Genomic DNA, 11900 nt, shown 5'->3' on the forward strand with positions numbered 1-11900 from the left:
ATTTGGCCATATTTCCATTGTTTAGTTTCTGTGATCCTGGATGAATAACCAGAATGAGTCAAAGGAAAAGTATTCGTTCCTGTACAATTTTCCAGGACAGAGGTGTGCCCTCCTGGAATATTGGGCCCAGAATTCATTAGTGTCTGCAACCTTGCTTTAACAGCATGGGAAATATCCTCTGTTACCTGGCATTTCCCTGGAACTTTGGAATATACAAGAGAACTATGAGACTTGGTCTTCCCTTGACTATATTTAATTCTCTCTTCTAAGGTACACCTATGATTTTCACTAAGAATTTTGCTTTTCTTCCTTCCTTATTTTGAGACAGTCTTGCTCCGTCACCAGGCTGAAATGCAGTGGTACAATCTCAGTTCACTGCAACCTCTGCATCCTGGGTTCAAGTGATTCTCCTGCCTCAGTCTCCCAAGTAGCTGGGACTACAGGCACGTGCCACCATGCCTGGCTAAGTTTTGTGTTTTTAGCAGAGACAGGGTTTCAGCATGTTGGCCAAGATGGTCTTGATATCCTGACATCGTGATCCACCCGTCTCGGCCTCCCAAAGTGCTGGGACTGCTGGCATGAGCCACTGCACCTGGTCAACTTTTGCCTTTTTATAACCACAATGTATGTTTTATGAAGAAGATTTTACTGATACCTCCATTAAGAAAGAATAACTATGAGCTATGGTTTAGGTTTTATGCCCTGGACTTACTATTTTTATGATTTGAGATTAAATTCTGATGTAAATAGAAAAATACTTATTACTAAAAGCAAATTCCTTTTTTGTTTGATTTTTTTTTTATTTTTTTGAGACAGAGTTTCGCTGTTGTCACCCAGACTGGAGTGCAATGGCACGATCTCGGCCCACCGCAACCTCCGCCTCCTGGGTTCAAGCAATTCTCCTGCCTCAGCCTCCCGAGTAGCTGAAACTACAGGCGCGCACCACCATGCCCAGCTAATTTTTGTAGTTTTAGTAGAGATGGGGATTCACCTTGTTGACCAGAATGGTCTCGATCTCTTGACCTCGTGATCCACCCGCCTCGGCCTCCCAAAGTGCTGGGATTCTAGGCGTGAGCCACTGCGCCTGGCTTGGTTTGAGTTTTTGATGCTGAAGCACAAACTGTTGACTTTATCTTTGTCCGCATCAGTGCTGCTCATTGTCTCCCAGTATGACCTGGCCATGCCCCGGCACTTACCCTCATCTTGCTCAACCATCTCCATGCACAGTCCAATTCCATCAGTGATTCAGGCTCCTCCCAAGGCTCCCTGAAATGGGTACAGGTAGCAGGATATCAGACACATTCCAGGCACAAAAGTAACCCATACCCTAAGGCAGGCGGTTGTGTTCCCACTTCCCTGAAGTTGGCAGTGATGTCCTAGGATGGGAAGAAATACTTTCCCTTGTTAGGGCTCTATTCTTCATGTAGCAGGGCCTCTGATCTAGTGCACACAACTGTCCTACATGTGAGTGAACTTGCTAAATTTCTGATTTCTCACTAGGTGGCTAGAATACATTTGTAAGACTTCCTTACTTACCCATGTCTGCTGAAGTCTGGAATCTTACCAGCATGATTTCTTTTCTTGTAAGGGGCACCTTAGGGAAGATTGGCCCCATTGCCATGCAAAGAGAGGTAAAGTGAATTTCTACTCAAAGAAACCTTGAATTTGAAACTAGGTCTTCCATTGTTTCAAAGCTGGACTGTAGGTCCAAACGTGTACATATTTAGACATAATATCCTCATCAGAATCCTCAGGCATGTGTCCCCAAGGGCTTGTGTGTCTGCTGTACTCAGCATAAAGTTATTTCTCATTATGGCAAGTTATAATTAATTTGCCAGAATTTCATTCATTATCAAGATCAACTTATTTATCATCATGGCAAGAACAAATTTAGAAGACTTATTAAATTTACTTCTTTGTTTGCCCAGCTGGAAACAGTCAATAGCTACTGATATCATCAGTGTCTTCTGAAAACCTTGGCTGTGTTAACTGCTTTGACTCAACATGGAGCAGAGGTATTGGTGCACTGTACCTCAGGATGCTGAAATATGGCTGAAGTCCAGAATCACTGGCTTAGGCCATACACTGAGGTCATCTCATGCAGCATCGGCCACTGGTTCCAATGAACCCACCATGACTACACTTCTCATCAATCACCAGTCACTAGACTGAGAATTGTGTGAAAGCTGGGATCCTATTTTACTCACCTCTGTGGTCATGGTTCTCAGCTAAGGGCCCAGCACAGACGGGTCTCTCAGCAGTGTTCATCCATGACTGAATAAAATTGATTACAAACCTCTGACCCTTTCGCCTACATTTCTGTCACCAGTGTCTACTAAGGATTCTCCTTCCCTCAGAATGCTGCAAATCCCCTTCTCTAGAGAGGTGCCTGCCCTACACCGTCCCTGCCCCAGGATCCTCTCCTGTGGGAGCTTGAAGGAAGGCTAGCCTGTTCAGAAATTTTTTTTTTTTTTTTTTTTTGAGGCAGAGTTTTGCTCTAGTTACCCAGGCTTCAGTGTAATGGTGTGATCTCAGCTCATTGCAACCTCCACCTCCTGGGTTCAAGCAATTCTCCTGCCTCAGCCTCCCAAGTAGCTGGGACTACAGGCACGCACCACCATGCCCAGCTACTGCTTTTGTATTTTCAGTAGAGATGGGGTTTCGCCATGTTAACCAGGAGAGTCTCGATCTCTTGACCTTCTGATCCACCCGCCTCGGCCTCCCAAAGTGCTGGGATTATAGGTATTAGCCACCAGGCCTGGCCAATCTGAAAATGTTCTCTTATGCTTCCCCCTGTCATTAGGAGCAATGTCCTCTGACATACCTTCCCAGCCTCTGGGCTGCCACAATACCTCAGTTGGTTAGAACTACTGTATCTTGTTGAAATGATATTTGTGTTCTTCCACTCACTGGCTTTTCTTTGGAGACATTAAATAGCTGAATCCCAAGTGCTTAGCACAGTATAAAGAAAATTAAATACTCAATAAATATTTATGAGAAACTTCCCTCAACTGAAGGTGCAGAAGAATAGTAAAGTATCACTGCTTCACATACAAGCGAGGGACACTTACTCTGGCGCCTGACCTAGGGCAGAGCTGTTCGGTGTAAGAATGAACACCTCCAACCCTTCTCTAAGCACGGTTATTCCCTCGAACCCACAGTGACCTGAAGAGCATCCACTGCTACGGCAGCCCCGAGGTCGAGGCTCCTGGGTCTGAGGGAGGGGGGCGCACGGTCGCATCCTCCCCCTCCTGGAGTTGAAGCTGCCCCTCACTATAAACCAGCTCTGATCTACCCTATGGCTCTCCCTGGCCACAGGCAGGAGATTCCTGTGGAGTAGTTTCTCTCTCAGTCCCCACTGCTCAGCTCATGCTGCTTCCTGAGAATTTAAGTGATCATAGGCATTGCCCATTTCCCCTGAGGCTTCTGTCCCAGTTTGTCCTTATTCTCCCCTTCTTTGGTTTTCATCTATCAATGGCTTATCCTTTGTGGATTATTCTCATCCCCTAAACTTGCTGACTTTCTTTCTTTCCTCAGCTCTGGGATTTCAGGATGTAGACTCAGCTCAGGCTCCTGCAGGAGACACACACAGTCAGGTCTCGGCCGACGGTCCCAGGGAGCACTGAAAACCATCTCAATTCCTCGGAGACTCAGAGAAACAGAGTAGGAAGGGACCTCAGAGAGGTACAATAAGCCCCTACCTTACCCATGAGGAACCTGAAACCCAGAAAGACTAAGACTCTCCCAGGCACCCTCACCTCTTGGTGACAGCAGAGCCCACACACAAGCCTTGGCCTCAGCCTCCCTGTGCAGAGCAGGTAACTCACCCTCCAGAAGCTCACTGCTGACTTTCAGAAAACTTTAGAATAGAAATACCAATTTCCTCTGTGAAAACAAAAACAGTAAAAGCCCCTTTCCTTGGACAAACCCTTTATCACAGTTCTATAGTCCTGGCATTTATACTCGGTCAGCTGTCACTCACTAGCTGCTAGATTGGGGCAGGGAGCACACAGGATTAAAGAGTGTTTCACACAACCCTGCTTTCCTGGCCTGGGCTCTCAGCTCCTCCATTCTTCCTCAGAAAGATTCCTCTGCTGTTAACTGCTGGAGAGTCCAGGCCCTCACATGGGCCATTTCTCCAGGAAGATCCCTGTTGTTTTCTTCCTTTCTTGGAGATAGAGAGAGCAGAGATGGGTTCTGGGACTCCAAAGTCTTAGGTTTTTCTCCTGAGCCAGCCAGGTCAGCTGAAAGCAATCATGACTGTGAGAACTCAGGACAGTGAAGAGGAGCACAGGCTCACAAGGACAGCCCCTCCTAAAGATGCTCAGGACTGTGACACAGGCAATATCTGACCAATTCTTCTGGGGATGATGTAACAAGGATTAAGTGGAGAATGCTGCCATGAGGGGAAAGGGGAAGAACCAAAAGAGGTGGGGAAGAAGAAAAATAAAATGTGTTCAAAAATGATAGAAAAAAAACGCAGAGCCTGGAGGCAGAGAAGGGAGGCGCCTGAGAAGGACTCCATGAGTTGTGATTGGTTGAAAGATGGAAAAGACAGGTAAGGAGAAAAGCAGGTAGCATTTGAAGTCAGAGTGTCTCCTGGCTGACAGCCAGCACAGAAAAAGGGCCCTCAGTCCTCCACGAACAAGAATACAAACTCTTTCAATACATGTAGTGAACTCAGAAAAATGGCCTGAGCTCTAGAGAAAAAGCATTCCCAGGCCATTCCTGGATTTTAGCCTCACAGGACCCTGATCAAAAAACTCAGGAAGGAAGGAAAAGAAGGAAACAAGGGAGGGATGGGGGAACAGACAAACTTACATGAAGATGAGGAGATCCAGGGGAACTTACACCACCGATATTTTCCATTAACAGGAACACGAAATCTAAGGGAAAGAGGGGGGGAGGGGGGGAGACAGAGAGAGAGAGAGGGGGGGGGAGGGAGAGAGAGAGAGGCACTACTATAAAACCATACACCGTGTCCATGGTGTACAATCCTTCCTGCTTCTCTGGGACACTTTCTGTCTCTGACCTGCTATTGCTAGAGACACTGAGTCTTCCCTTTGGATAAGTTCTGGCACCCACAGGAATGAGATGAAACAGTGAACCCCCTCAACACCAGGCCACGACCTTTCCTGCTGCTCCTCATCCACTCCAGAAGCTACCTGGCTGCAGGTGGGGGTCTTAGCCCCTGGGTCTGACATCGTCCCTTTGCCTTTCTCACTGGGCTTCTCTCCTTGCACTGGCTCCCACTCCCCCAGGACCTGGCAGGTGACCATATGAGAAGGACACAAACAGGCCACATCGCTTTCTTTCTCCCCCTCTTGATGCCTGCAGTGGTGGGTTCCATGGGATAGCGACCTGGTATTTACTCATTATGGTGCCCCTAGCCCAGAGCAGGGCCTGGCACCAACAGCCACCCTGTGAATGCTCAGTGAAAGACGGCATCCACCACAAGGTCCTGAGGAACCAAGAATTCCACAGTGGCCCATCAATTTTAAGTCCCACACCATTCTAGAATGGGATATTGAAAGGCCTTCAAAAGTGGCCACACTCTGAAACGATTATACAGGCAGCCGAGCCATGTTTCCCCATCCTGGACACATCTAGAGGCACCGCCTAAATCCAGACACATCTCCCCACCCAGGACAGTGCAGGGGCCTTAGCCTGGAAAATGTGGGTGGACGGGAGAACCATGAAAGCTGAAGAGGAGAAAGCAGGTGAAAAGAGAGACAAATGGGGATGGAGACTAGGGGGTGAGGGGGAAGAGAGAGGAGAAGGACTGAGAAAAAGGCCTAAAGAGAAACCGTCCTCTTCTGAAGTCAAATAACTTCCACCTGACCATGCACTACATCTCGTCGGTGGCACACGCTGGTCATGCTGCGATGTTTAGGGCCTAAGGAATCTTCCCTTCTCATCTGAATCCCAATAGAGAGAGGACTCTCTGACCCCAACCAGCTGGCAGTGCCTCATGATTTTTACCTGTTGGATCTGACAGCTCTTCATGTCACCCCACACCGTGGGAGGCTGCTCTTGGTGCGCTGAATGGGGAAGATTCTACATCAGTGCCTCGGAGAGTCCACTGGAAGCCCTGGACACCGAGAGTCGGTGGTGCCCCAGCATGGAGGCCCAGAGCACACAGCATTGAAGCTCAGACGCCCTCAGGAGGACAGTAAAGGACAATGTGCCGGTGAGAGCCTGGGTCAGCAAGAACCTCCGCCAGGGTCTGAACATGATTGGCCTTCATATAAGCTATGACATAAAAGAGAAATCAAGGTTAACATTAAGATTTGGGGCTTGGGCAACGTGAAGGATGAAACTGCCATTTGTTGAGACTCGGAAGACTAAGAAAGGAGCAGACTGAAGGGTGGCGGGAACTAGGGTTGGCTGGGTTTCTGTCGTATGCAATCAACACTCTTGACCAGCCTGGGCAACATAGTAAGACCCTGTCTCTGGAAAAAAAAAATTAGCCAAGCATGGTGGTGCACACGTGCAGTCTCAGCTACTTGGGAGACTGAGGTAGGAGAATTCCTTGAGCCTTGAGTTAGATGTTACAGTGAGCTATGATGGCACCATTGCACTCCAACCTGCAGGAGGAAAAAGAAAAGGTCCTGATTAAATACTTGCATACCCAGAGAAGTTTTCACAAAGTACTCTTGGAGGCAGATCTTAGTGAACAGGAATTGCATTCATTCTGTTAGGAAATTAAGAGTGTAGGTGTGGTTAGTTAATGCTGAATGAATTATCTTTGGAATCTCATCTACTGGTCCATCCGGTCTATTTATATACGTGTGTGTGTGTGTGTGTGTGTGTGTGTGTGTGTGTGTATTCTATCTGCCATCTCACTGAGCTTCGCTAGTTTATGCTGCAGTAACAAAAGCCCCCAAATCTTAGCAGCTACACATACAAAGGTCGATTTTCATTGACATTTCCTTGTATGGCAGGTTAACTGTGACTCTACTCTAGACAAGCTCTTTTATTCGTTAGATGGTGAACGCTGTGATACTTGGAGAATTTATGAATGTGGTTCATTCATTCATTTAACAACTGTTTCAATAACTGTATCATACCAGGCAAGGTCAAGTACTGAGAACACGGTACCAAATAAGAAACAACATCTCTGATTTCCAAGACCTTATATTAAAATGAGATTAAATGCATACAAAACAACCATAATGAATATCATATTCATAAATTAAATAGACTTAGTAAATATTCTAAGTTACAAAAATATAAAATTATTAAAACTAAAATGGCCAGGTGTGATAGCTCACACCTGTAATACCAACAACTTTGGGATGACAAGGTGGGAGGATCATTTCAACCCAGGAGTTTCAAACCAGTCTGGGCACCATAGGAAGACCCTGCATACAAAAGATACAAAATTAGCCAGGCATGGTGGTGCATGCCTGTAGTCCCTGCTACTTAAGAAGGCTGAGGTGGGAGGCTGCTTGAGCCTGAGAGGTCAAAGCTGCAGTGAGCCACGATCATACCACTACACCACTGTACTCCAGCCTCGGCAACAGAGCCAGACCCTGTCTCAAGGAGAAAAAAAAAGGAGAAGAAGAAACAATTTAATCGATATACTCGTGAAACTATTATGTAGAATCCTATCGTGTACATTACATCACATCAGCCCTTTAAGTGGCTTAACAGTTAGGTATGATCCATAAAATTTTCCTGGTGATTAAGCATACCTAAGAACAATTAAGTATAAAAGAGGTACTGCCTTGACAGGAAGATTGTAAAAATGTTTAAAGACAAATAAATAAAAAGAGAATAAAACCTGTAGCTCTGTGATACGCAAATAACATCTAACTGAAGTCACAAGGAACATCTAGCAATCATTCTGAACACCAAAGAATTCACTTAATACATTTTGCCTGAACTCCCCACAGATCTCACTTACCAACACCTCTATGTAGCCAAGAAATTGACAATAGTTTATAAATTACCACCTATGACTCCATCTGCTCTACCCACTTAAAAAATGTCATGTATTTCTTTATTCTTTATTATTTTTTGTAGAGACTGGATCTTGCTATGCTGCCCAGGTTGGTCCAGGAACAGACCCACACTGATTTCCTCAATCAGATGACCATACAGCCATCCAATTGATGAACAAAAGCGCTACACAGCGCAGAAGGACAAAGATGGTCTTCTCCATACATGGTTCTGGATCAAGCTGTCAGTCACATCCATGTAGTAAAAAGTGAATCATGGGTGGGTGGGTTGGCTCGAATCCTAGCCCTCTGGGAGGCTGAAGCGGGCAGACTACTTGAGCCCAAGAGTTTGAGACCAACCTGGGAAAATGGTGAATCCCCATCTCTACAAAAAAACCAAACTTAGCCAGGCATGGTGGCACATGCCTATGGTCTCAGGTACTCAGGAGGCTGAGTGGGGAAGATTGCCTGAGCCAGGAAGTGGAGGTTGCAGTGAGCTGAGATTATGCCACTGCCCTCCAGCCAGGGCAATAGAGTGACAGCCTATCTGGGGCATAGGGGTGGGGGGTGGGGAAGCATAAACTAAACTAAAATTGCTATGAGATTAAGTTTTCAAATTCTTAGGTTAGGCATTGATTAACAGGACACAAAACGCAGTCACCGTAAACGAAAAGATTGATCAAGTATAATTTCATTAAAATTAAGAAACTCAGGCTGGGTACACTGGCTCATGACTGTAATCCCTACGCTTTGGGAGGCCAAGGCAGGTACTATCACTTGATCCCAGGAATTCCAGACCAGCCTATGCAACGTGTTAAAACCCAATGTCTACTAAAAATACAAAAAAGAGCTGAGCATAATGGTGCTCCCTTGTAGGTCCCAGCTACTTGGGGGCTCAGGCAGGAGAATCTCTTGAGCCTAGCTTGGGAGGTGGAGGTTACACTGAGCTGTGATTGTGCCACTGCACTGCAGCCTGAAAAACAGAATGAGATCCTGCCTCAAAAACAAAAGAAAACTGAAGAATCTCCATTCACATAAAAACACCATTAAAAGAGTGAAAAGGCATGCTACAGTTTGAAAAACCGAGAAATGTAATACATATAATACATATATATCCTAAAAAGGAGACACATCCAGAATAAAGTATTAGGAATTAACAGAAAAACAAGCATATCAATGAAAACAGGATACGAAGATTGAACAGGCACTTCACAAAAGAGGACATATAAATGGCAATAAAAATACACAATCTCAATGCCAGGAAAATGCAAAATGAAACTACACTGATATATTACTGCACCTCTACTAGAATGGCAAAATAATTTTGAATGGACAAGAATAAGCAAAGATGTGGGGTAACCAGAATATTCCCAGCTAAGCGGTACAACCACTTTGTGAAAATGATCAACAATAACTGATACTAAAGTTTTGTCATTCACATACCTCTAAAACCAACAATGCCACTCCTACATTTATACACCAATCTGGAAATGTTCTATTTCTTGATACGTAGTGAAATTTACTTAGTGTAAATTCATTACCTGTATTTCTTTTCTTTTCTTGAGACGGGCTCTCACTCTGCCATCCAGGCCTGAGTGCACTGGCATAATCATGGCTCACTGTAATCTCAACCTCCCATCTCAGCCTGCCGGGTAGCTAGGACTACAGGCACACACCACCACACACAGCTGATTTTTGTCTTTTCAGTAGAGACGGGGTTTGCTACGTTGCCCAGGCTGGTCTGGAACTCCTGGGGTCAACTGATCTGCTCACCTTGGTCTCCGGAAGTGCTGGGATTACAGGTGTGATCCACGGTCCCGGGACCACCTGTACATTTAAAATTGTGAGCTTCCTCTGTAGACTTGAGTAACTTTCCCAAGACTTCTTTGACACAAAGGTCTCAGAAATCTTAAAGCTACCGTTTTAGAAGAGAAAAAACGAGCTTCTGGTTCACAGCTGAAATTTTACCAATAAAATTTAAAAACAAAAGAAAGCTACTAACGCGTATCAGCTCAGAACAAAGATGAAAACTACCAGCAGATTACTTTTCTTTAACTTTGTCAAGCACTGGGAGTCAAAGAAAAGATAGCACTGCAAGAAAATACTTCCTTTTGAAAGCAGCTTTACCAGCAAAACACAGAAGGAAATGGAGGAAAGCATTCCGGAAGTCTTGCTTAACTCTTCTGTGAGAGGATGCCAACCCAGATGATCTGAGAAGCTCCCAAGGCAGACAGACACAGGGAAACCACAGCAACTCTTTGGAGCGCAAACAGCAGCACCACAATCTAACCTACTGGAAATGCTGCGGGTCATCTGAGGCTTGCCCCGCTAGTCCTGAGGCGATTCAGCGACGGCTACAAACGCTCCCCTAGTGCTTCCTGGATCTGGCACACCTGGCTTGCCCCCCACCAAGCTGGAGACCGCGGCAGGTGCGGAATCCCGGAGGCCAATAAAGACCCCAACTTTGCAAATTTGGGGCTTGAGATCTCCCGCCCCTCAGGTCCCCAGAGGGAACCAATTTCTGGCCTCCAAGGTGGGGCAAAGGGTCAATGTCCTCCACCAGATCGAGGAGGATGTGCCACCGAAGCTGCTCCATCCCTCCACCTCCTGGGATGCCACAGGAAGACTCGCCCACGAGTTTCTTCCCCAGAGCACAGGAGAGCAGGGCTGCGGCCGGCAGTGGCAGGCTAGGAATCCAATGCAGGCAACTTAAGCGCTCGGGGGGCCAGGCGCGCCCGCCCCTCTGGCACAGCAAAAGTTGTGGAGGCCGCCGGCACGCACATCGACCCAGCTGTGCGCCTCTGTTCCCGGACTCACCGCTCTCCCGGCTTGGCGCGGCGCCCTTACCTCGGAAAGGCTGAGTGGACTTCCCCCTAAACCTCGACTTCCTAGTAGACCTACAACTTTCAGTGCAGATCCCGACCGCAGCCCCGCGGCGACACTCACCTCGGAAACGCTGCCTGGACGTCACGGTAAAGCTTCACTTAGCGCGCCGCCGACGCACCGGCCCGCGCCACTGAGCCGCCCGCGCCTACCGCGACGCTGATGCCCGGTCACTGCCGACGCACCGACCGAGCCTCGGACGCCGCTGTCTCCCCACAGACTCTCTGGGCGCCCCCGACGCGCGGTCGCCGCAGACCCTCTGGACGCTGCTGACCGTGACCGCGCCGCCGACGCCACTGAAGCTGTGGCGCCTGGGACTCCGCCGACCCGCTGACCACTCGCGGCCGCCTCCGAGCCTACCGCGCCACCTACACTCCCGACGTGCCGACTGCACCGCTGATTCCACCCGCGCCTGCGACGCCGCCGCAGCGCCTCGGATGTCGCCTTCGCGTGGCAGAGGCCGACCGCGCCGCGAACATCCCCAACATGCCAGAGACGCCCACTATGCAGACCGCGGCGCGTACACCCCCGACGTAGTGACCGTTCCTGGGACGCCACCATCGCGCCGCAGACCTCGCGGACGCCGTCAGCGCCGGGGACCCCACCGCCAAACCGATGACCGCGGCGCGGATGTCCCCGACCAGCATACCGCGCCGCCGATGCCACTGACCTTTTGCGCGGCTGGGAAGCCGCCGAACCGCTAACCGCGCCATGGATGCACCCGACCAGCTTACTGCATCGCCTACATTCTGCACGCGCCGAACGCGCCTCCGACGCACCATAGACGCCGGGATCGCGCCGCTGACGTCACTGACGCGCCGACCACGCTGACGCCATAGAACACCCCCCCCCACGCCACCTGCGCGGATCGCGCCTCCAATGCCGCTGACGCAGTCCAAGCGCGAATCGCGCCACCGACGGCACTGACCTTGTGAGCGGCTGGGAAGCCGCCGAACCGCTAACCCTGCCGTGGATGCACCCGACCAGCTTACTGCACTGCCAACATACCCGACGCGCCGACCGCGCCGCCGATGCATTCCGCGCCTGGGACGCCTCCGACGCACCGTAGACGCC

At 48.6% G+C, this 11900-nt stretch overlaps 1 protein-coding gene across 16 annotated transcripts in view; it reads right to left on the reverse strand.

Moving 5' to 3' along the window:
• The window catches only part of LOC118145077 (uncharacterized), a 29819-nt gene extending 17928 nt beyond the window's left edge, over positions 1-11891 (reverse strand). For 3 of the 16 annotated variants that reach the window (XM_078333808.1, XM_078333802.1, XM_078333807.1), the window contains exons 1-3: positions 11497-11891; positions 5983-6252; positions 1197-4886 (exon numbers count right to left, since the gene is read on the reverse strand). In XM_078333808.1, coding sequence (XP_078189934.1) covers positions 1197-1221 — 25 coding nt within the window. In that variant the 5' untranslated portion in view covers positions 1222-4886; positions 5983-6252; positions 11497-11891. Of the gene's footprint in view, positions 1-1196; positions 4887-5982; positions 6253-10889 lie in introns of all 16 variants that reach the window. The other 13 variants (XM_078333804.1, XM_078333796.1, XM_078333803.1 and 10 more) reach the window with 9 other exon arrangements.
• Positions 11892-11900: the final 9 nt, after the last annotated feature.

Source organism: Callithrix jacchus, chromosome 8 (genome assembly GCF_049354715.1).
Source record: "Callithrix jacchus isolate 240 chromosome 8, calJac240_pri, whole genome shotgun sequence".
Taxonomy (NCBI): Eukaryota; Metazoa; Chordata; class Mammalia; order Primates; family Cebidae; genus Callithrix; species Callithrix jacchus.